This window comes from Mus caroli, unplaced genomic scaffold, assembly GCF_978045245.1.
Source record: "Mus caroli unplaced genomic scaffold, Mus_caroli_1 scaffold_8, whole genome shotgun sequence".
In the NCBI taxonomy this organism is placed as follows: domain Eukaryota; kingdom Metazoa; phylum Chordata; class Mammalia; order Rodentia; family Muridae; genus Mus; species Mus caroli.
The window spans coordinates 70,380,541-70,406,985 of NW_028227263.1; the positions used below are offsets into that span (position 1 = coordinate 70,380,541).

The 26,445-nt window shown below is 38.8% G+C and overlaps 1 protein-coding gene across 1 annotated transcript in view; it reads right to left on the reverse strand.

The window, feature by feature from the left end:
- Agbl1 (AGBL carboxypeptidase 1) overlaps positions 1 to 26,445 on the reverse strand; it is an 818,045-nt gene that overhangs the window by 669,486 nt on the left and 122,114 nt on the right. The window contains exon 15 of the mRNA XM_021168273.2: positions 17,733 to 17,886. Coding sequence (XP_021023932.2) covers positions 17,733 to 17,886 — 154 coding nt within the window. The remainder of the gene's footprint in view (positions 1 to 17,732; positions 17,887 to 26,445) is intronic.

Genomic DNA, 26,445 nt, shown 5'->3' on the forward strand with positions numbered 1-26,445 from the left:
TACAAGTGACAACTCCCAACCCGAGGCAGGTGCCTTGTGGTAGCTCATTACACCCTTGGGACCTCATGTAAATCTTTTTTTTTTTTCTCTGAGAACAGCTATTGTCTTCCAAGGAAAAGCTTTTAGCATAATGGCAGACTGAATAGAACATTGCTTTTGTAAGAACAATTTTAAGCAAAAGAAAAAAGGGAAAGGTATTCTTTAACAACCACAAGTGCAGCCTCCTCAGCTCCCTCCACCTTGGCTCCCTGGAAAGAACAGCATGCTAACTGTGGGAGACCCAGGCAGTAGAGTGAGATTATCTCAGCTCCAGAGACATAGAAAGGTTATGCTCTGCTTTTTAGCTATAATAAGTGCAGAGTGGCGGTGCCTCAGTTGCAAAAATAGCATATCCACCCCCTCATGCACCTTTGTTGTTTCTTGGCTTCTCGCCATCCACTGGGGCAATAGTGACTCTGCAAGAGAATAGGAATTGCTAAGGAGAGGATCAGATGCCCTGTCTAGAAGAGGTCTGTAGAGCAACAATCCCCTTTCATAGTTCTCTTACAGTCAAGAGAATGTCATAAGGACACACACATATATGTGTGTGCACACATATGTATATATGTTTGTATGAGTCCAATTTGGTCAAAAAGTTTCTGAGAAATAAGAAACACTCATTACAGAATGTAAATCTATAGGATAAAATGGGTCAATTTTCTCCATGCAGAAATGGATCCTTTAGAATATGATATTATGGAGGGAATGTAGAGAAAGTAGGTTAGCAAAATGCTGTCCATCTTTAATAAGTAGTATGTGGTTTGATCGTACACATTTCTTAGGAAATTTCTCCTGAAACAGCAAGAAAAGGATAGGATGTTGGAGAATATGGATTGATGATGGTCTGGAGTCTCCTTCTCAAGTGGCCACTTCCCATTCTCCTGGCTAAAGGCTGGTTATGAGCTTTCCTTGGCTGCCATATGCAAAATGGAGATGAAGGCAAGAAGTACGGGAGTGGAGGCAATGGTATTAAGTAAGAACCATTATCTCTTAGAGGCATGAGGCCTGTAAACTCTACAGTGGGTTGGGTTAGGCAGGTCACATGTTGAAGGTTTGCCTAGACAACTTAGCAAGATCATTTGTCAGAGGTATTTACTGGTTTGTTTAAAAAATGTTTTCTCTTTGTTACTTATTTTTCAATAAGTTTGGTTGGTTTGGTCTTTTGGGTAATTTTCTAAAGAGAATGAAGGCGGAGAGTTCAGTGGGCAAATGGGTGAGGAGAGTCTGGAAGGTGTTTGGTGAGGGGACACCATGATCAGAATATAGTATATGAAAAAGAAAATATTTTCAATTTAAAAAAGCAACAAGGCAGACTTCAGAGTAAGGTGATGGCCTAGAGCTGTGTTGGAGTAAGCAAATGAGCATAGCTAGAGAAACAGATCAGGGCAATGGCTAAGTAAACTTCCTCTCCCATCAGACCCACCAACTTCCTCTCCCATCAGACCTACCAACTTTCTCTACCATCAGGCTGGATTTCTTGCTTGAAACCACACCACTCAAAGCAGCTGCTGACATAACTGCAAAATCCAGCAGAATCTGAAGTAATAGCAAACCTTGGAATGAGCTCGAGCAGGAAATCGACACACGCTCTACTGGTGGGGATTTATAGCACCCAACAGGAACCAGTAAAACTATAGGAACTAAACAAAACCTCGGAACAATGCTTTGGGTACAGCATGCCCCTCTTGCTGGCAGACCAACAGTATTACCTCAACCATAGCTGGGGGGGGGGAACTTGCCTTATCTGTCCTCAGCTAGTCACTCACCATCACCCACACACACCCCCAAAACACCTCCACATAAAAGTGAAGGAAGAAAGGAGCACAGGTCAAAATCAGCATCCAGCATAGCCCAGGCCAGGACTAGGAAAACACAACAAACCCACTGAGGAAATGAAATCAACACCCAAGTCAGTATCTCCATTATCTCATTTCTCCTCTCAGCTGTCCTTCCAACTGCAGGGATTCCTCACCCACAGAACACCCTAGGTCAATGCAGCAGGTTCACTCTATCTCCTAACATTCTCATCTCTTACCATTTAGTTGTCTCTGTGTGACTTTATGTCCATCCCCTGCCCCTTTTTTGACTTTCTGTTTGTTTTTCCTTTCTTCTTTTCCCATATGCATGCATTATTGTTATACCTCCCAAAGTCCAGATTTATAATTTATGATATACTAGCCTGATTTACTATATACAATACATGACTCTACTGCCTCCCTTTACGGTATATTGTTAACCAAACACTCACAGTCTCCACCCTATATTTTTTCCTTTGCTTCTATTATCCCCACTCCTGTGTGTGTCCCTTTCCTAATGTCTGCTTTTGTCTTTTCCTTTCCACTCACACCACAATAACTAAAGGATTGGCATGCATAGTAGTACTATTGGGTCCCTTTATTCCCTAAACAAATAAGAACTTAAGAAATGTTTACTAGTTACCTGCCACGCTGTTATAAGAGTAGGTTAACTGCTGGTTAGTACCTGCTTTTGAAGACAGCACTCAACTCCCAGGAATAGAGTGAAAATTCAATCTGACCTCTGGAACACCAGTCTAACAGAGGAAAACATTACAATTGGACTACAATCTGATCTCTCATGAACACTGAAAATGCCCCCACTGAATAAAGAGGGGTAACTTCAAATACATCTGAAACAACATAGCCAAGTATGGTGGTGGCATGTGCCTTTAGTTCCAGCATGGAAGAGAAATAGACAGGCATATCTCTGTGAGTTTGAACTGTATTTAGTGTACATAGTGAGTTCTAGGACAGCCAAGGCTACATACGGAGACCCTAGCTCAATCAATCAATCAATCAATCAATCAATCAATCAGTAATAAAGAAGCCCCAAATGACAACTATCTTAACCAATGATCTAACCAGATGACTAATTCCCAGGAAATACATACAATTATAGTCACACAACACACACACATAATATAAAAATCAAGACAAACTATTACCTCCCCAAATTACTAATCCCATAGCAAAGCCCCCTGATAAAAGTATCTTACATGTAGCTCCAGATACAGAATTCGAATAAATCATTATAAATGTAGTCAAATAATTCAAAGTACACATGATCATTTTCCAAGAAACAAACACAAAGAGATTAATGGAAAAAGAGAAATCAACTCATTATATGAAATGGAGTCTAATAAAGAGAGAAATACTGAAGAAAAAGCAAACCAAATTAGTGAAAAACAAATGACAAGTCAGATAAAAATATTATTGGAGAGCTTACCAATATAACAGACTTATATGTAACACATAATATAATAGTTTGGGGAAACATAGATATACGTACGAAAAGGAGAATCATTTAATTCAACAAGCATGGAAAATATTTTAGTAAAACCATAGGTAAAAAATTTACAAACGTAAGGAAAAAGAACTCCAACCAGATATAAGAGGCATATAAGATGCTGAATCACTAGAACCAGCATAGAAACTCAAATAATTTATTATAGTTAAAACACAGAATATACAAAGCAAAAAGAGGATATATTGAAAGCTGCAAAAGAGAAAGGTTAAATCACATATACAAGCAGACCAATCAAAATAATTGCTGATTTTAATCAAAAATTCAAAAGCAAGGGCTCAAAATTATGTATTTCAAATTCAGAAATATCACAACTATCAGATCCAGTCGGATATACCCAACAAAGCTATCAGGACTGAAGGTGAAAGAAGAACTTTCTATGAGATCTAAAAGAGCTATGACAATCAAGTTGCTCCCGAGATGATACCGGACAGACTACTTTAGACTTAAAAGAATTGTGAACACTTTCAAGAGACTGAGATAGAGGGGAAAAAAATGATTCTAAGACACTAGCTTAAAAGTGATAGGGACACTAACTCACCCATGAAACTTTTAACCCAAAATGTATTGTGTTGACAAGAATGCTGGACAGGGAAGGAGGAGAGCAGAAACTGAGAAAATAGCCAACCAATTACCAGCACTTGAGACCCATCCTATAGGCAAGCACCAGTCCCTGACATTATTAATGACAGTCTGCTATGCTTGTAGTCTAGCATGGCTGCCCTCTGAGAGGCTCCACCCAGAAGCTGACTCAGACAGATGCAGACATACATGGCCAAACAGTGGATGGACCTTGGAGACTCTTGTAGAAGGATTGCAGCCAGAAGTGGATAGGAACTCCATAGGAAGACCAACAAGGTCAACTAACGTGGGCCATGGAGCTCTCAGAGACTGAATTACCAACCAAAGAGCATATATGGGCTGGACCTAGACCTCCCTGCACATATGTAGCATATGTGCAGCTCAGTCTTTATGTGAGTCCCAAACAATTGGAACTGGGGCTATCCCAAAAGTTGTTGCCTTCCCATGGGATATATTCTTCTAGGTGGCTGTTTGTCTGGCCTCAGTGGGAGAGGATGTGCCTAGCCCCACAGAGACTCGATTGCTAGAGCTTAGGGGATATCCAGTGGGACCCCACCCACTTAGAGGAGAAGGAGAGGAAGGATGGAGGAAGGACTGTGGGGAGGAGGACAATGAGAAGGACATAAGATGAATAAGTAAAAGTAAAAAAAAAAAATTAACACAACAGAAAATTGTCCAAGCAGAATAAAAAATAAAATAAAATTAGCAGGAAGCAATACTCCTTATCTTACTCAGGGTTTCTATGCTCTGATAAAACATCATAACAAAAAGCATCTTAGAAAGCAAGGTGTTTATGTCATCTTCAAACCCTCAGATCTTACCCCATCACTGAGGAAAGTCAGGGAAGAAACCTGGAGCCAATAATTGAAGCAGAGGCCTCAGAGTAACAATGCTTACTGGTTTCCTCCAGCTTTCTTTTACAACTCAGGAGCAAGAAAATGACAAATAGAATTCCCAGTGTCTAGTTTCAGTTGAGGTTCCTTTTGTCCAAATGACTCCAGTTGTGTCCAGTTGACAAAAACCAATGATAACTCTGAATATTAATGTTTCAACTCCCAAACCAAAGGACACAAACTAACAGATAAGAGTTAAGTCAGATCAAATCTAATCAGAAAATATAGAGGATCACTTCATGTTAACCAATGGGGGCATCTATCAAGAGGAAATTATACAGAGAGAGGAGAGAGAGAGAGAGAGAGAGAGAGAGACTGACTATAATTGTAATTTAAATATACCAAACATGGGTTCATTCTATTTTATAAAGCAAATATTACTAGGTTAAAAAAACACAAATTAATAAATTAATTTCCATCAGAGACATAGTAGGTAAATTTAATACCTCATTCTCACCATTAGACTGACTGACCAAAAAAAAAAAAAAAGAGTGAATATATATTTAAGTTAAGTGACATCATAGATCAATTGGGCCAAAAATACATCTAGAGAATATGTCATGTAAACATCAAAGAGGATAGACATATCCTTCAGAGAAACTCATGAACTTTCTTTTAAAAAGGGCACATATTAGAACACAAAGCAAATTGGAACAAATGAAGGAAAATTAATTAAGCCCTGTACTCTATTTGATAATGATGGAATAAAAGTATCAATAAAAACTACAGAAATACACATAGTACTTTCAGTTTATAAAGACTAAACAGCACATTCCTGAACGATGGACTCAATTCCATTGATAAAATTAAGAAGAAAACTTTAAAGATTGCTAGAATGAAATAAAAATGAAACATGACGTACTCAAATCTATGGAATGTGATAAAAGTAATATTAGAATGGAATTTATTGCTCTAAGCACTAATACTGAAAAATCAAAGATATCTCCAACAACCATATTGTTATCCTTAAGGCAATCAAGAAATAAGACCAAGCCAATTCTAAAAGCAAAAGACAAAGATAACAAATATTGAGCTGAAAATTAATGAAGAAGAAATGAATGAAACAATACAAAGAATGGGTGAAAAATTGACTGGTTCTTTAAAAAGATAAACAAGATTGACAAAGCCTGACTCAAATTAACCAAAAATTGAAAAGGAAGAGATGACATAATTTAACAAAATTAAAGATGAAAAAGGAAACATTACAACAGACACTGGAGTAATTCAGACAAACATGAGGACATTAAAACTATATTTCACTAAATTAGGAAATCTAAAAGAAATGGCTCAATATTTAGATGCATATGATATATCAAATCTAGACCAAGATGAAGTAAATTTAAACAGAACTACAGCAAACACTAAGATCGAGGCAGAAATTTAAAAATCTCCTCCCTCAAAAGAAACAAACAAACAAACAAACAAACACCAAAGCAAGAAGCAAGATGGATTCAATGCAGAATTCTACCAGACCTTCAAAGAAGAACCAATACCACAGCATCTAAGATAGAAAAAAAAACTTCCAACCTCTATTTCCAAAGCCAGTGTTACCCTAATATCAAAATCGGATAAAGACACAACAACAAACAAGCAAACAACAACAACAAAACCATAGGCCATTCTCAAAATATGCAAAAATTCTCAATAAAATACTTACAAGCTAAATTCAGTAACATACCCAGAAGATCATCAAACATGATCAAAGTGGCATCAGTCCAGGAATACAGAAATGGTTCAATATATGTACAGCAATAAATATAATCCCCAACATAGGTGTACTTAAGAGCAAAACTCATCACATTTCAAAAGATGCAGAACAAAAAGTCCCTTGTCAAAAACTAGCATTTCTTCATAAAATGAATGCTGGGCACAGTATACCACACCATAATAAAGGATTAAATATAGCAAAACAGTCATAATCATCATGTCAAATGGACAAAAACTCGAAGCATCCTCACTAAGATCAGGAGCAAGACACTTAACCTTGCTATTCAGTACAGTACTTTAAACCCTAAATAAACTGACAAAGAGGAAGATAAAAGGGATACAAGTAGGAAAAAAAAAAAAAGAAATCAAGTTAACCCCTATTTGCATATGATATGATTCCATGAATAAGAGCCCCTGACCACCACACAGGAAATTGCTAGAACACCTTGGAAAGCATATTCAGTGAAGTAGCTGGCTGCAAAATTAACAAACCAAAAATCAGTAGCTTTCCAATATAATAATACAGGCAATTATATAGAGAAAGAAATCACCACAGAAACAGTCTCATAACAGGTAACCTCAAACACACTGTTGAAAAAACCCAGCCAAAGCACAGAAAGATCTATGTAATGAAAACTCTAGGGCACCAGAAGATGCCATCTCACCAAAAGCAATCCAAAATTTCAATTCAATCTTCCATCAAATTTCCAATGAATTTTTTCACAATATTTTTTTAATTTAAATTTTTAATTTTAATATTCATGTGAAAACAGAAGTCCCTGGATAGCCAAAACAATCCCAAACAATAAAAATATTGCTAGAGGTATTACCATTCATGATTACAAAGCCATAGTAGTAAAAACAGTATGGTGCTAGAACAACAACAAAAGACATGGATTGATGGAGTATAATTGTGAACCCAGATACACATCCACATACCAACCCTTGCCTGGTTTTTAACAAAGAAGCCTGAGGTACACATTGGAGAAAAAGGACAATTTTCAATAAATGATGCTGGGAAAACTAGATATCTGCATGTAGAAGAATGAATATTGACCCTTATCTCTCACTCTGCACAAAAATCAATTAGAAATGAATGACAAACCCCCGACATTTCTAACAGGAAGCACAGGGAGTACACTTCAGGTTCTATGTCAGACAAGGACTTTCTGAATGGAAACCTGGATGGCCATGTAGGAAATAGGACCAACAGTCTACAAACGGAACCTCATGACATTAGAAAACACTGCAAAAGAAACTGTTGCTTGTGGAAAGAGGCAGCCAGCAGAGGGGAAGAATGGCTGTCCCCTATGCATATGACAGAGAGCTGGTGTCTGGAATACACAGAGAACTTAAAACTCTAACACCAAGTAGACAATCCAATTAAAAAGTGGATTATGGAAGGAAAAGTAAGTTCTGAAAGGATGAAATACAAGTGGCTAAGGAATACGTTTTTAAGTGTTCAACAGCCCTAGCCCACAGGTAAAGGTGAATTTCTAATATTTCAAGATTTTTATGCTACTCCAGTCAGAATGGCTAAGGATAAGAGAAGATGACAACCAACGCTGACAACAACATGAGGAGACAGAAAAGTATCCACTGTGGCACTCAGTGTGGAGTTTTCTCAGAAGGTTAACATAAATATATGATCCCTTGTCACATCTTCAAAGTGACTTATTCTATGACATAATTGTTTGCTCATGGCATATACTGTTGTTCTATTTATGTCTAGTAAATGAAATCAGCCTTCATTTTCATCAACTAATGACTGTATAATGATAATTTAATAGACACACACATACAATAGAATTTTATTGGAGCTAGAGAGATAGCTTGGTAATTAAGAGCACTAGCAGCTCCTCCAGACAGACCTGAATTCCATTCCTAGCACTCACCTGTGGTTCATAGCCATCTCTAGCTCCAGTTCCAGGTGATCTGATGCCATACTCTGGGCTCTGCAGACACCAGTCATGTAAGTGGTATACACACATACAGACAGATAAAACATACATGATAGTTATTCTTAGTTTTCAGCTTGACCATATATGAAATAAACCATAACCCAAACATCTGGGTACACCTGTAAAGAATTTTTCATGAATGAATCATTTCAGGTAGAAAGTCCCATCCCAATCCAAATCTTTTGAGGTGGAAAAAAAATTCCACCTTATATCTGAACTACATCTTCTGGTGGTAGCCTCTATAGAGGGCATGGAAGAAGAAAGTGCTTGCTCCTTGCCTGCTGGCCTTGGAGTTAGCTGGCAAGTTCATTTTTTCATGGTAATAGAGCCTACTTCTTTAGGATTCTGATGTATACTGAAGACCAACTGATAAACCCAGCTTCAGGGACAACAACTAGTGGATTCTTGGACTTTCTGTTGAGAGACAGCCTTTGTTGGAATAGTTCTACCACAGCCTGTCAGCCACTCCTGTGTGTGTGTGTGTGTGTGTGTGTGTGTGTGTGTGTGTGTGTGTGTGTGTGTATGTGTGTATGTGTGTCTGTGTTTAATGGAGTTATCCTAAAAGAATAGGGTGTGGGGTGAGATGTTGCTCCTCTCAGTCCTCCTAGTCATAGGTGCTAAGAAGAAAGCCCACTGTCAGGCATGATATACCTTCCTATGAGCTTTCATAGGATTTCCATGGATAAGGGAAATCCATGAAAGCCCTAAAACAAGACAGGCTATTGGCATTGCTCTTGGTTGCCACTAGAATTTGATAGTAAAACCACTGCTGAAGCTACCACACACTTTGATCACAGGGCTGGGAGAAATCATCCTGACACTGAACTGGAAGCTGCCTTTCTGCTGGCTATCTCATAGGGCTGGAAGGTTCTGGGTAGCTTAATTCAGGAGAAAAGCCATCAACGCACTAAGCCATGAACCCTATGAGCCAACATAATGACTGACTTGACAAAATATGCCTATGGAAGAAATAGTTGTTTTAATGTTTTAAGAGTAACCAGCTGGTTTCTGGTTGGATTTAAAGCCTATTACACAAGAAGGAACACATACCTGGTTCTACAAGCCTGACCATGAATATGTAGCTGGGAAAATCATGGGTCCTAAGAAAGAACCTACTGTGATTATTTTACTAAATAGACACAGCATCCAATTGCCTTTTAAAGACCTCAAACACCCATAGGTTAGTGTTGTTGCTTTTCATCCTCCTCAGAAAATATTTTCACAGTTTATGGTGGCTCATACAGAGCCTCAAAACTGGTCAAAGTGCAGAGAGTGTCTGTGAAGTTTTCATCTATAAATGAGGTAAACACCCAAACAGACACACATACACACACACACACCCCTACCTCAGGGAGCATCACTAGTATTTATAGCTATTGGAGGACAGAATCCATTTTCTTCAGCTGTGTTTGCAGCAGTAGCTGGCCCTATACACCTATACAAATAAGATCTGTATATGCGTAGCACTAATTGAACTCTTTCATTTTTTTTTGTAAGAAGCTGAATATGAAGTTGAGGAAGGAATATGGAAGATGGAGTTGTCCTCGAAGAGTGGAGAGAGTGGTGAGTAGATATGATCAAAACAGATTATGTGCATGTCTAAAGTTTTCAAAGAATAAATTAAAAATTTTATATTTATTTTTAAAGGAGAAGTGTTTGGGAGATAAGTTGGCAATAGAGCAGTAGGGGGCTTGTTTACCATGGTAAGGCTATAGGTTCAATTCCCAGAGGTGTGGGGAGGAGGAGGAGGAGGAAGTAGAGAAATGTGCTCACAGAGCCAGCATATTTTGTGTACAAAGAAAAAAAAAAGAAAGAAAGAAAAAACAGGAATGATTGGGGAAATGGCTGAGTCAAGAAAAATGCAGAACTGCTCTCCTCACCAGGTTTGGATAAGTAATGAGACCCAAGACTCCCCTCCACTTCCACTAAGGTCTGTGTGAATAATGACCACTCGAGACTTTCTTTACTTTAAAGTGCTCTCAATTTCTGCTAAACTTCAGCATCTTCTCTCAGTTCAAATCCAAGAATGCTGACAGACAGAGAAACACACACACACACACACACACACACACATGTAAACTTCCAACAAGTGTAGACTGAGGATAAATCCTTTTCTGTTCAAAAGACAGAATGCTTATTAACATACACATTTAAAAAACAACCTTAAGGGCTGGTGAGATGGCTCAGTGGGTAAGAGCACCCAATTGCTCTTCCGAAGGTCCTGAGTTCAAATCCCAGCAACCATATGGTAGCTCACAGCTATCCTTAATGAGATCTGACTCCCTCTTCTGGAGTGTCTGAAGACAGCTACAGTGTACTTACATATAATAAAGATAAAAAAAAAAAACCCTTAAATAGACTAGGTGTAATTGTGCTAAACCAGCATTAACTAACAGATTCTCGCCTCAGAAAGCAGGAAAAGGAGTTTTCTGGATTGACCTTGCCAACCAAAACTATCTGTAAGCCTGCTCATGAGCTAGCTGTCTTCTGTTCTATCCTGTTGGAGCATCTGTCTCATCCTATTACATTCTATTCACTCCTTATTCTTCCCTGTCTACTGTGCATGTCTCACATGCCCTGCACTCCTTAGGTAGCACAGACTTTATCAATTAGGAGGAACCTAAGATAACCAATATCCCAAGCTCCTTATAGAACCCACACTTTGTCAGTTAGGAAGAATCTGGATTTCCTAACTTTCCAGTGCCTCACACATCCCTCCTGAACCATGATTCTAAACTGAGCTGTTCATTGTCTTCGAGAGGGCTCTTTTCATCTTTGCTGGAGCCAGTCAGTCAGTCAATGTGGGAACCCCGACTGGGGGAGTGAGGATGATTATAGGAAAGGCAGAAAGAAGATGAAAAGAGACAGAGATGGAAGTGCTGTGGTCAATACCATGTGAGTGAACAAGTGTATTTTCTCAGTGTCTTTTAAAGGCAAGCAACACAAAACATGACCAATTCCAGGAAGATAAACAATGACCACAAATCCTTACATGGCAAGTTTATGGTACACAGTATCTATGTTTGACTAAGGCCATTTCCTTCAGGCAAGGACAGCCTCTCAAGGATGTATGTGGAAGCAGAGGAACTTGGCAGGGTATAAAGCAGGTCTTAACTTAAAACAAAGACACATATTGGCAGACTCATTCATGATTAATCACAAGCAAGAAGTCAGTCAAAGCTAACTCCGGAAGTGCTCCCCACACATCTTCAATGTCTCCTGAAGCTTATCTTCTCAATAATGACTTGATTAGCATTTTCCCAGTCTTCCCAGCCATCGTCCTACTTGAAAAGCACAGATGTGGATGAAACTCGAAGATCTGTCAATATCTTGCTTCTGAGGGTTGAAGTCTCTGGTACCAAGCCTTGAGTCTTCTCTTAGGAACATTGTAGGAAACCATCATCCTCAGGTCTCCAAGCAGAGGTGAAATGAAGAGCCAGGAAATTGGGAAGAACTGAGCTGAGGGTCTATTTACCAAGAAAGTAAAGCAAAACCTTCCCAGGAAAGTAACTGTTTTAAAAAGTGAAAATAGTTTTGAAAGATAAATCAAACTAAATAAATACCTCTGGGAGACTCTCTGGAGTCTACACCCAAGAAAAAAGTAAAAGTAATCAATAAATTGTCCTTAAAACATTTCCTGTTCTAGGCCTTTACAACAAATGGCCCAAGGGAACCAGCCTTGAGGAAGGAAATCTTCCTTGGGCACCATAGCTCTGTCCTTATCTCTTGGGTTTCTAAAATAAAACCCAAGTGATAATCCTACACAGTGGGGAAAACCCTTCCTTATGAAAGGTGAGTGGTGGCCATTGAACCAGAAACAGGCTATGTCACAGCTAAACAACACACACCTGACTGAGGCTGTCCCAGTCTCTCTTGGGGAAAGAAGCAAGTAAGACAATTTAAGCTCACCTGGAGAGAGGCCTGGAGGCAAAGAACCCTGATCCTCTGGCTCATTTGCTGTGTTCTAAATCAATATATCACATTCTATGGTTCAAAGAAACTTAAGTGGTTTTACTTCTGAATTACAGGGCATGGTTAATTGCACTTTGGAGTAGCTGGGTTTATATTGTGTTGCGTTGTTCTTATTTTACAGACCCAGGGATGGCATTTATGCACTGCAAAATGTGCTTATGGGCAGCACTAATTGAATTCAGTAGGTTAAATATAATGACGATGCTAAAAATAATAATGAAGTTAGCAGGGAGATTTGTTGGGGAGATCCCAGGAGAAATTGAAAGGGGGTGGAAGGTGGATATGATCAGGATATATTGTATACACGCATAAATTTTCAAAGATGTAAGATATAACAAAAAATTTTAATTATATGGCTGCGCAGAGTCTATGTCCCCTCACATTTATGTCTAAACCCTGTGGTGAGATGTGAAGGAGCTAAGGAAAGATCTGAAGTCAAAAGAATATTCTCTGTGCTTTTCTGCAGCATGATGACGGAGTCAACACATTTGCTTTGCTTAAAGACACTGGAGCGAAAATAACAAGGTTGGAAATCTGGCACCACCAGTGGTCATGGTAGTGAATTCCGTGAGTCCCATTTGACATGCCTGTAAAATGGGGTTTGCTGAAATTAATCCCCACAATGGAAGGTAACAATCGGCTACTGTGCTGGTTCATTTTATGTCAGCTTGACACAAGCCACAGGTACAGCTGAGGAGAAACACAATTAAGAAAATGTCTCCATAAGATTGGCCCATAGGCATGTCTGTGAGGTATTGTTTTGACTACTGCTGAATGTGGGAGGGCTTAGCCCACAATGGGGTGAATCAACCCCTGGGCTGGTGGTTCTGAGTTGATAAGAGAGTAAACTGAGCAAGCCACAGGAGCAAGCCACTAAGCAGCATCCCTCCATGGTTTCTGCATCGCAACCAGATTCCTGCTGTGAGTTCTAGCTCTGGTTTCCCTCAGTAATGGGCTGTGATGTGGAACTGTAAGCTGAAATAAAGCCTTTCCTCTCCCTCAAATTGCTGTTTGTGGTGCTTTATCATAGAAATAGAAATATGAACCAATATAGCCTTAATCTATACAATTAAGGTGGGTGTGGGGTATGTGTGTGTGTATAAGTGTGTTCAGTGAGTAAATAAAAAAAAAAAAAAAAAACAGGCTGTAACTTTTCTTGCATGATCTGGAGAAATGATATGATAATATTCAAAAGCATCAGCTAAGCCTATGTTTTCATTAACCTTGGACCACTCAGAATCAGATACACAATTTTCAAACCCATAGCAAAATGCAAATGAAAGGTCCCCTGTCAAAATTTTTATATTTGTTTATTCTTTCTTGAGGACATTAATTTTTAATTTTAAAATTTTTAAATAGATACACAACATGTACATATTTATGAGATAGTATGAGGGTTTTGTATATTTAAACTGAAAATGACCTGATCAAAGTTTTTGAAATATAAATCACTTCAAATAGCAGTTTCGAAAATATCTGTACTGGCTACTTTCAACTATTATACTGAATTGCTACCAGCTGTAATTCTTTCTCTGCATTGTGGAGCATTACCAGTTTTCTACCTATCCAACAGCATTGCCATAGCTACAGGCCATCCCTTCTCTCTTCTTTTCCCCCATTAATCTTATCCATCTCTGGAAAAAACCACTTTAGCCTGTGTTAGTTTGATTCTTTATTGCTCTCACAAACACTAACCAAAACCAGTTGGAGAAGAAGAGGGATTTTGGTTTACTCTTCCATGTCACAGTTCATCACTGGAAAAAGTAGGGCAGGAACTAAAACAGAACAGGTACCAGAGGCAGGAACTAAGCAGAAATCACAGAAGAATACTTCTTACTTGGATGTTCTCAATGACTTGCTCAACTTACTTTCTTGCAAAACACAGGACAATCTTGACATAATCTACAGTGGAATGGGCCCTCCCCCATCAATTATAAATTAAGAAATGTCCCCATTGTCCACAGGTCAATTGGATGAAGGCAACTGAGATTCCCACTTGTCATGTGACTACAGTTTTGGGTCTGGTTGACTGTGTTTAAGGAAGTTCTCCAGTTTCTCTTTTATTAGATTTACTGTGTTTGGTTCTATATTGAGATCTTTAACTTGCTTGGACTTGAGTTTTGTGCAGGGTGATAGATAAGGGTTTATTTGTATTCTTTTCCCAGCAACATTTGTTGAAGATGCTTTATTCGTAATAGCAAGGAACTGAAAATAACCTAGATGCCCCTCAATTGAAGAATAAATAAAGTGTGTTACATCTACACGATGTAATACTATTCAGCTGTTAAAAGCAAAGACATCATGAAATTTGCAGGCATATGGATGGAACTAGAAAATATCATCCTGAGTGAGGTAACCAGACTCAGACATGCATGGTATATACTCACTTATAAGTGGATATCAGCCATATAGTACAGGATAACCATGCTACAGTCCACAGACCCAAAGTAACTAGGTAATAAGAAGGGCCCAAGGGAGGATGTAAGAATTTCACTCAGAAGGGAAAATGAAATAGGTATTGGAGGTGGGTGGAGGGAGAGTATTGGGTGGGAGAAGGGCTGAGGAGGGAAACTGGCATCAAATTGGGGGCCAAAGAAGGTCTGGGATTAGAACAGAATTGGTGTGAAGGGAGTATCTTTGATAGTGGCCAGGAACCTGAGACTGGGGAGGTGCCTGGGAGTCTATGAGGATAACCCTATCTGAAACTCCTAGCTGCTGAGGATATGGAGACTAAAGTGGTCATCTCCTGTAGCCAGGTAAGACTTTCAGTGGTGGAAGGGGAACAAAACCTTTCACCCAAAATTTGTTCTCCCTGCAAGATACACAAGAATAAAAATGGAGCAGAGACTGAGGGAATGGCCAACTAATGGGTGGCCTAACTTGAGCCCCATCCCCTGTGAGAGATCTAACCCCAGACACTATTAATGATACTTATACTTGCAGACAGGAGCCTAGCATAACTGTCTCCTGAGAGGCTTCATCCAGTAGCAGATGGAAACAGATGCAAAGACCCACAGCCAGACATCACGCAGAGCTCAAGTTGTTTAGTGGAAGAGTAGGGGATAGTATTGCTCAAGAAAGAGGGGTAAAGCTGCAAAAAGACCTTCAGATTCAACTAACCTAGGCACATGGGGGCTCACAGAGACTGAATCACCAACCAAAGAACACTCAGGGGCTGGATCTAGGCCCTACACATTTGTAGCAGATGTGCAGCCTGGTCTTCATGGGGTTCCCTAAAAATTAGAGTGAGCGCTGTCTCTTACTCTGTTGTCTGCCATCGGGCCCTCTTCTCCTAGCTAAACTGCCTGGTTAGGCTTCAGTAGAAAAGTGTGCACTTATTCTTGCTATAACTTGATGTCCCAGGGCTGCGTGGGACTTTCCCTCCTCCTCAGACAAGGATAGAGGATAATGGGGTTAGGGATTTATAAGGGTGAGACTAGGAGGACAGGGGAGGGCTTCAATCAAGATATAAAGTGAATAAATTAGTAATGGAAAACAAATTACCAACAGAGTATCTAATTCTGGAAATTATAATTTCAGTTCCCACATATAAATGAGATTACATACTATTTGTCTTTCTGTGTCTGACTTGACTTACTTAGTCAAATAACTATAGTCACATGACAAGTGGGAATTTCAATTGCCTTCAGCCAATTGACCTGAGGACAATGGGGACATTTCTTAATTTATAATTGATGTGGGAGGGTCCATTCCACTGTAGATTATGTCAAGATTGTCCTGTGTTTTACAAATTAAAGTCAAAGTCTTTAATTTCCTTCTGTGATGTTACAAATACCTGGTAGAAACTATTTATTTAAGAATTCCAGGATGATATCCATGCAGAATAGGTATACTAAGCCACAGTTCTTCTAAGCAGGAAGACATGGAAAAATATACATTTTAAGCAATTACATAAATAGCATTCAGAACTTATTTTACCAGAGGAATAGAATGCCCTAAAACCCAAACTCCAAGAAACAATTCCATTGAAAACAGAAATAAAGCAGGGAGAGATCAAGTATGAATCGATGGGGGCTGATTTCTGCTTTGTATTTTTATGATTAGTTAAAATAAATGTATATTTTCATGTAACTCTTATGTTCTCCTCTTTAGAAACACAAGTTGGAAAACAGAGAATTATATGTATCTACTTTGTAAACTAAATAATTACTCACTGAAGATTGCCTGGGATTATTACCTTCAAGTCCCAGGCTCTGCTCCTCTGCCAAGTAGAGGACTCTATTGCTGCTGAGAAATTGCCCTTAAATGCATAAAACACATAAGAGAATTTTTTAAAAACCCCTTACTATTCATTAAAGCATTTTATGGCCTTGTCAATTCAGATGGGATAATCAGTTGTTGATTAGCCAGGTTGTTAAGCATCCATTGTCAACTGTTGATGGGGTGGGAGCAATTACATTGTGTAGCTACCAAAGAGTCACCTGAACACGATTAGCACTTCACCGGGTAAAAATGGTATTTTCTGGGAATGCATTAGCTTGGCTTTTATTCTCCAGTCTTTTCTTTCACCTTCCAAAATTCTTTTTGTTTCCTCCTTCACTTTTGCTGTCTTGCCTCACAGAGGTCTAAAGCTCATTGGTAACAAGTCAGTCAAACATATACTCAGGACTCTAGTATGAAAGGGTACAATGGATCTGTATATTGTCTGTGTGTATCCATATGTCTGTATGACCTCATGTGCATCCGCATGTGTCTCAATGTCAGTGTGTTTATCTGTGCTCTTGATTTGGCTTTGCTTTGATTTCAGAAGCACTGACTACACACTCCTACATCCTCAGACTTTCAGACACAGATACTCAGGCTACCAAGAAAATTCATCAGACAGGGCTCAAAGATTCTCCTTCCTTCCTTCCCTGCCATACTGGCTGAGAGAAATAGAACAGTGAGCATGGAGAGGGGAGAACCTGGATTAGAGCTGGAAAATGTGATTCAGAGACCTGGGTCTGTTTTCAACAAGGAAGGAAGTCATCACCACTGATGGTCTGCTCTGTATTCTAACAGGTCATTTCCTCTTCCTGGCAGTTAGCAATTCATTTTCCCCATTCTTTAACAACAGGATGATATTAACATTTACTCTTCATGTCATATCAAGAAGACGTGGTGATATATTTCTATCAAGACAGACAAGTCCCCACTCAATTATAGACCGTCTGTTCTGAAAGTGAAGGTACATTCCCCAAACTGCAGAGGAGCCTCTCAGCCAGATTTTCAAGAAAAGCCTCATCATTTTACTCACGGAACTGCTCCAGATGCTCGGTGCTGTTAGACTCAGGAAAGGCAGTGATTGTCACCAGTGGACATGGATTCCCTCCCAACGTTTGGCAGAGAACATCATGGCGGAAGTAGATTTCCCTGTGGTCGATGCTTCTTTCCAGAATTTCAAGATGAGTCTAGAACAGAATCAAAATACACATACATATAATTAATATATATCTAATAGCTCAAACAGGAAATACCTTTCATTCACTGAATTTCATAATTAGTAGAAGTGCTTTTATCAACTCAACCTGTCTGATGTATGTAGAGCTTTGCGTGATGAGAGGCTGTGCTTAGGTGAGGTTTAGTGGAACTGAACAGACAGTATTGCTTTCGCGCACATCTACATAAGACATTTGTTTGTATGTTGAACTATAAGAAGGCAACGACATAAAATATTCTTCCTATCACTATAGTGTGGTTACCATGATGACAGACTATATCCAGAGCACTAGAGACTATGAGCCCAGGAGCACAGGGCAAAGCAGGTCGAGGCATTAATGGAAAGTTATGAGCATCTAGAAGGAAAACAAAAGACAGTTTACCCATGGAATCCTAAGTTAACAGAATGTTCCTACTATACTTCCAGATGTAAATACTAGTTGAAAACACAGCATTACCCAAAACATGAAAGAGCCACTGAAACAAGGACACCTAGTTAACAACCTTTAAGGCCTCTGGGGATATCTGCACTAACCATAACAAGGGAAGGATTTGTAAACATGCTGGAGATGCCCTGTGAACCCTATCTGGTTACAGTGACTTCAAGAACCAGAGAGGGCATAGCCAGCCCAACTGCAGTACAGGAGTACTGGTGGATAAGTATTATCCAGTTTAAGATATCAAGTTTTCCCTATAATCAGGAAGTTATCCACAGAGCAAAGGAGAAACAACTGACCTTTTCTCTTGATGACTAAGCCTGCTAGGTAAATGAAACACAGACACACACACACATACACACACACACACACACAAACTAATCATGAGAATATTTAATATATTTGTGAATATATTATGGTAGAGAAAATGTTTATACATTGGCAGAATTATGTGCCCTAAGCATGCATGTACTCATCTATAAATTTGTGTGTACTTAAGTGTGTGTACTTAAATAGGCACAGAGATGTGAAGATGATAATATTCAGGAGACAAGGAGTCTATGCTGCCTTATCCAGTTGGAGTCCGTGTAATTATAAGTGGTTAAAAGCAAAGACATTTTCCTAGTTGCTGAGAACCAACGAGAACTCAACCTGCTAACCTAGCATGGAGGATAAAGGGTGGCACAATCAACATAAGAGTACAAGAAGCTTCTATAAGCTAAAAAGGCCAAGAAAATGACCCCCTCAGGCTTCAGAAGGAGCACATTCTAATATTTGGGCATTTGTCCAAAGAGATCCATGTCAAACTTATAATTTGAGGGTTTTATTTTTTATCTCATTTAAACCACTATGTTTTTGATAATTTGCTATGGCAGAAATGGAAAATGAATACAACAGAAAACCAACAAATAAACAAGTAAGGTATTAAGTACAGCATAAGGAAACAGCATGGCTATGAATAGTTAAGTACTAAAATATTTGAGACCTGCAGAAAAATAAAATGTGTTGTGGAACAAAGGGAACCCAATAATTGTATAGATTTTCTTTTACCCTCAAGAGGATACAGAAATTTTACTAGGAATTGAAACTAGTGGCTCACATTTGTAAGCTCAAAAATCAAGAGACAGACAGGAAGATAGCTGAAGTTGAAGAATGGCAAGGAAGAGGAAAGAAAAGAGAAGAAAAGTGAAGAGAGAAAGAGAAACTGAAAGGGTATTGGAGAAGGAAAAGAAAAGGGAAAGGAGACAGAAGAAGATGAAAAGAAGATAAGGATGAAGAACAAGAAAATTTGACCTGGAGTCACATATTCCTTGAAATTGATAAACAAGACACCCAGCACCTGGAGCTAACTGTCCACATGGATATGAACTTGACAAGGGTCTTGTCCAAGAAAATAAAACAGTGTAGCAAGCAAGCGTCCACACAAAACTATTTGAATCTCTTTCCTCAAAACCATTGTCTATGAATCTGAAACAACCATGCCGTAATCCTTACTTAATCCTACCCCCACCTCCACATTAAGTCACCAGCCTTTAAACTGGACTTCAAGATTTCAATAAGTATCCCAATTTTGTCCTTCCTTCTTGGAGAGGAGAAATTCTCAAGATTTTGTCACATGTTTTTCACCATGATCACACATACATAGGACACAGGTGAAAAAGTTCAAGTACCAGGGCTCATGGCTCCCCCAGGCTGACACAGTACACATGCACTCAGCATCATTTCTAGGACCATGTTACACCACCATAAATAGTGAGAGATCAAAGGAAGCTGATCTGGGTCCAAAGATCTCAGCCAAATCCTCTCCATACATTCTGCCCAGTTGCCTTATCTCTGTTCTTTTTAATAGATGGACTTTACTCTTGGTAAAACCTGGTCTCATGTCTCATGGTTTTATTATTATTCTAAACTTGATACCACTGCCATTTCTTAAACAGAATGGAACTTGGGTCTGAAATTAAGTCTATTTTTAAAATGTATATAGTTCCATGTAAATATGTATGTATAAATAGCCCTATCATACATGGACACACACACATATGCACACACACACACACGCACACACAAACTTCTTGACTTATACTTCTCTCAAAAGAACTAGAAGCCTGCTTAGTGCTTGATAGTAGAGAGGATTTTAATCCAATAGCCCTGCATATGTCAAGTTTATGGTCATGAGAAGTTAAGTAAATTTTAAACCAAAACAACTGTTGAAAAACTAGTTTCTAAATAATACATAATGACTTTTAGAAAGGATGAAAGCAAAATGGATACATGAAAGAGGAATAAATTAGACAAAATATTACCACTGTTTTGCATGCATATACATAGCAATATTTGATTCCTGACTATTAAAAACTATATATCACTAAGCTTAAGAGCAGGAAGGCTAAGGGAGAGTGAGTGCTTGGGTCTCACTGTGTTTGCAGTCTGCCTTCAGTTTTAGAGGAACGTAGTCTCCTTATAGCTCAATTTTTCATCTTTGAAGTGTGTATTAAAATAATATTCCCTACATCATGCATTGATTGCTAAACTTCATGAGTAAAAACTATGAGAAATATATCTATTGCCAAGTATCACAGGCCTAGAATCCCAGTAACTGACAATTTCAAGGCCTGCCTGCTCTACAGAGAGATATCAAGGCTGTCTGGGCAACTCAACAAGACTTTGTCTCAAAATAGAGTTTAAAAGTATTTCTTATATTATTTGTGACTATTGAGAAGGGTGTTGTTTCCCTAATTTCTTTCTCAGCCTGTTTATTCTTTGTGTAGAGAAAGGCCATTGATTTGTTTGAGTTAATTTTATATCCAGCTACTTCACCGAAGCTGTTTATCAGGCTTAGGAGTTCTCTGGTGGAATTTTTAGGGTCACTTATATATACTATCATATCATCTGCAAAGAGTGATATTTTGACTTCATCTTTTCCAATTTGTATCCCTTTGATCTCCTTTTGTTGTCGAATTGCTCTGGCTAGGACTTCAAGTACAATGTTGAATAGGTATGGAGAAAGTGGACAGCCTTGTCTAGTCCCTGATTTTAGAGGGATTGCTTCAAGCTTCTGACCATTTACTTTGATGTTGGCTACTGGTTTGCTGTAGATTGCTTTTATCATGTTTAGGTATGGGCCTTGAATTCCTGATCTTTCCAAGACTTTTATCATGAATGGGTGTTGGATCTTGTCAAATGCTTTTTCTGCATCTAACGAGATGACCATGTGGTTTTTGTCTTTGAGTTTGTTTATATACTGGATTACGTTGATGGATTTCCGTATATTGAACCATCCCTGCATCCCTGGGATGAAACCTACTTGGTCAGGATGGATGATTGTTTTGATGTGTTCTTGGATTCGGATAGCAAGAACTTTATTGAGGATTTTTGCATCAATATTCATAAGGGATATTGGTCTGAAGTTTTCTATCTTTGTTGGGTCTTTTTGTGGTTTAGGTATCAGAGTAATTGTGGCTTCATAGAATGAGTTGGGTAGAGTACCTTCTGTTTCTATTTTGTGGAATAGTTTGTGAAGAACTGGGATTAGATCTTCTTTGAAGGTCTGATAGAACTCTGCACTAAACCCATCTGGTCCTGGGCTTTTTTTGGTTGGGAGACTATTAATGACTGCTTCTATTTCTTTGGGGGATATAGGGTTGTTTAGATCATTAACCTGATCTTGGTTCAACTTTGGTACCTGGTATCTGTCTAGGAACTTCTCCATTTCATCCAGGTTCTCCAGTTTTGTTGAGTATAGCCTTTGGTAGAAGGATCTGATGGTGTTTTGGATGTCTTCAGGATCTGTTGTTATGTCTCCTTTTTCATTTCTGATTTTGTTAATTAGAATACTTTCCCTGTGCCCTCTAGTGAGTCTGGCTAAGGGTTTATCTATCTTGTTGATTTTCTCAAAGAACCAGCTCCTTGATTGGTTGATTCTTTGAATAGTTCTTCTTGTTTCCACTTGATTGATTTCACCCCTGAGTTTGATTATTTCCTGCAGTCTACTCCTCTTGGGTGAATTTGCTTCCTTTTGTTCTAGTGCTTTTAGGTGTGTTGTCAAGCTGCTAATGTGTGCTCTTTCTAGTTTCTTTTTGGAGGCACTCAGAGCTATGAGTTTTCCTCTTAGAAATGCTTTCATTGCGTCCCATAAGTTTGGGTATGTTGTGGCTTCATTTTCATTGAACTCTAAAAAGTCCTTGATTTCTTTCTTTATTCCTTCCTTGACCAAGGTATCATTGAGAAGAGTGTTGTTCAGTTTCCATGTGAATGTTGGCTTTCTATTATTGCAGTTTGAGATTCTACCAACCTTTCCTCCCTCCAACCCTTCCCCATGTACCCTTCCTTGTTTTTTTATTCAAATCTGTGAACTTTCTTTCCATTAACTGTTATTATGTGCCTGAATATATAGTCCTAAATATAATCTCTTTGGTCTGTATGTTTTCAGGGCTGATCATTTGATAGCTCATAGCTAATTGGTGTTCTTTCCCCTGGGAAAGACTGTTTCTCTAGCTTTCAGTGTTCCTTGATTGTCTATAGTTCTTTGTGTGTGGTTGGGGCCTTCTGGGCTTTCCCTGGCTGCATTAGCATGCCTGTTGTTCTTGTTCTGGTTCAGGTCATGTTGGTGAGACTTAAAGGTATAGTTGCTGAGATTATTAGGAGACACAATCTCACAGGAAACTCCTTGACTTCTTCCCTCAATGACCTTTGAGCCTTAGGTATGGGAGTTGTAGGTAGATGTATCATTTAGGACTTGGCTCCATGGCTCTGTGCTTTGGTTGGTTGTGGTTTTCTTTTCTTTCCTTTTTCTTTCCTTTTCTTTTCTTTTTTATTAGATATTTTCTTTATTTACATTTTCTATAATGATCTCTGTCTATTGAAAGAGAAATTTCCTTGATGTGGTGTGAGGATTCCAGTTATTGGGCTAGACCTTGGAGATGGGCGTACAGGATCTGGCTGGGTACAGAGGCTATATGAGGTGGGTTTTAATGTTTTTTAATCTCCTATTATTTTGACTAAGTTGGTAGCAGCACAGTGGTAGAGCACTTGCCTATCATGTGCAATGCCCTGGACTCAATCCCTAGAGCACAGCATAAAAATTTAGTTTCCTAAAATTCAATGAAAAATAAAAAAGAGGTCTGGTGAGATGGCTTCGTGGTTAAGAGGGTATGCTGCTCTTGCAGAGGACCCAAGTTCCATCCTAGCTTCCATGTCAAATGTTCACAGGTCTGACACTCCCCACTCCTTGAGTAACTTCACCCATGTGCACATACACCTATACAGACACACATGCAAATATGCCAGTTTTTATGCATCAGGTAGAAACACTCAATGCTGCTTGTTATTGTTAATTAAGCAATGTTAATTTCAACTGTGCTGGATTTAAGAACTAAAATGAAACAGCAGTAGTATGCAAATACTCAGGAGTGGGGGAAACAACTCAAAGAAAGTATGATCCATCCGTGCTGTGCAAGAAAACAAAGCAAAGACTGGAGCGAAGCGCAGAAAAGAACATCTACTCAAATGACAGCTATAACCAAATATGTTGTAAACGTAAACAGGTCAATCAGTCTTATTAAATGACAGAAACATTCAGATTTTGGTTTTTAACATTCTAATGCATGTTGTATATGAGAGGTACTTTTGAAAGCAGCCCAGTGTGTATGAGAAACACTCCTAAATTATCTCTTTATTTTGTTTGCTTGTACTCTAACATTTTAAGGGAGAAATATTGAATCTAAAAGGAAACGTAAACATAAATTAAAGCAGGCAAGGCAACAGTAATATATGGTAAAGTCATATTCCAGATCAAGTGCATTAAATGGGATTTTAAAATCTTATTTTGATAAAGGGCACTATTCGCAACGAACATATAAAACTCATAAATCTTAAGAATCAAATAACATGGCTTTGAAATATATAACACACAACAGCAAAAAGAGAAAAATGACACCGGGAGAGGGAAATGGTGGAATGGCAGCACAGACATGGGTAAACACTTGTGGGAAGAGCAGCAATACAGAATAGCCGCTCAATGTTGCCATTCATATAGTTGTCTTAATATGTTCTATTTAATTATTCTCAAACATCCGTGAAATTAGAATAGTAATTAGTCATATATGAGGTTATGAAAATTCAACAAAAAGGAAAATTATATAAACCACATTTTCTGAGCATTATTAAGAAAAATTGGAGGTAAATTAAAAATGATTTTAAAACAGCAAAAACCAAAACAACTGTTTGAAAAAATTAAAAAAAAAAAGGCATTTTTCCCAAAGAAGCTGACTGAAGTAATTTATATGCCAAAGGGAAAAATCAATCTTAGGTTACTAGTTCGATCCCTGTTGTAAGAGTTAGCTGTGTAGTGGTGCAGATTAATATTTGGGTGTTTGCTTAGCATTTGCAAATGCAAGGAACCTACCCTGCAGTCTTTCCCAAAGTGTCAGCAGTGGGATGTTAACAAATACTGGATTATCTAAGGCTCTGAAGGAAGTAAGCCATTCTTAGCCAAAACACTGGAAAGTTTTTAACACTGGAGTTAAATAAAAGGAAAGGATCTTCATGACATGGGCCTTCTCAGCTTCTTTACTATGGACACGACACACACGCTGTAATTGCTGAGAATGAAGAATTGCACCCAGTGCTTCATGAATCTAAATGGCCACCAGATTCTCTCTTTTCTGTCTATAAAAATTACAGGAAGGCTGGCAATATGACGCAGTGGATATGGGTGTTTGCTGCCAAGCTTGAGGACCAGTGTTCAATTCCAAAGACCCACATGATAGGATGGAAAAACCAACTCTTCCAAACTGTCCTATGATTTCCACATTTGCATAGTGGTCCATGTGAGTGAGTGCATGTACACAGACACAGACAGACAGAGACAGAGACACAGACACAGACACAGACAGAGACACAAAAGGAAGAAAGGAAGGAAGGAAGGAAGGAAGGAAGGAAGGAAGGAAGGGAAGAAAGGAAAGAAGGAAGGAAGGAAGGAACAAAGAAAGAAAGAAAGAAAGAAAGAAAGAAAGAAAGAAAGAAAGAAAGAAAGAAAGATGGATGTAATTTGAAATTTAAAGATTTAGGAAATAGGAGTGTTACAGAATAGACTTTGAGAACTAGTACTGTGCCAAATGGTTCTGAGTCAGATTCTCTCTCTCATCTGTCTCTCATTTCATTATGGCTATAAGGGTCCCCACCAAGATGGACTGGGATGATTGACAGCCTGTCAAGGAAAAGCCTTGATTATCATTTTGTGTTCCAAATAACTTACAGAAGTTTAGTCCCTGATACCAAACAATAAAAGATAAATGAAACGATAGGGGCACAGTGCAGCTTAGTGGTAGGACACCAACTTGGCAAGTCTGCAGGAGACCCTGTCTTTAATATTCGGCACTATCAAGTATCATAACAATAATAATGAAGACATTAATAATCAAATCTAGGTTTTAGAACTCAGATATGGGAGGCAAGTTCAGTTTTCCATGTGTCTATGGAGTTGCTTGTGAGAAAGACAATGCTGACAAAGACGTCACCATGCCCGGGAACTTGTCCTACACAGTGTGCCACAACCTGCTCCCAGATAGCAAATGCAGGCCCTACATGCTTGAATTCTATCCATTTGATTACATGTGTAATCATCATTGGCTTACCACCCTTCAATACCTAGTGCACATTCCCATAAACTGTGATTTTTTTTTCATTAGCCATCTCCCCCATTCACCTCTCAATGAAATATATGGCCCTTTGGAATTATCATCTAATGTGCACCAAATATCGAACACCTCTAAATCCAAGGGGATTATTTTGGCTCTAGTCACAGGGCAATAAAATAGCAGCCAACCAATAAAAAGCTTCTGCCAGATTTCCTTCTGCTCAAATGGCTTTGTCTTGATCTCCAGCTGAATGCTCCCATCTCAGGTCCAAAAAGGCTCTCTTAATTGGATATTGTTGGGATCCTTGATGGGAGAAGCAGAGCCTGTGAATACAAGTGCCAAGTGAAGCTAATTACAGCCCTGTGGAAGCCACAGGGGGTGGGCTTCTTTGTGAAAGTGGCACTGAGTTCAAAGAGATTGCTGCAACACCCAGAGGGGTTGACTTCTTAAAGAGAAA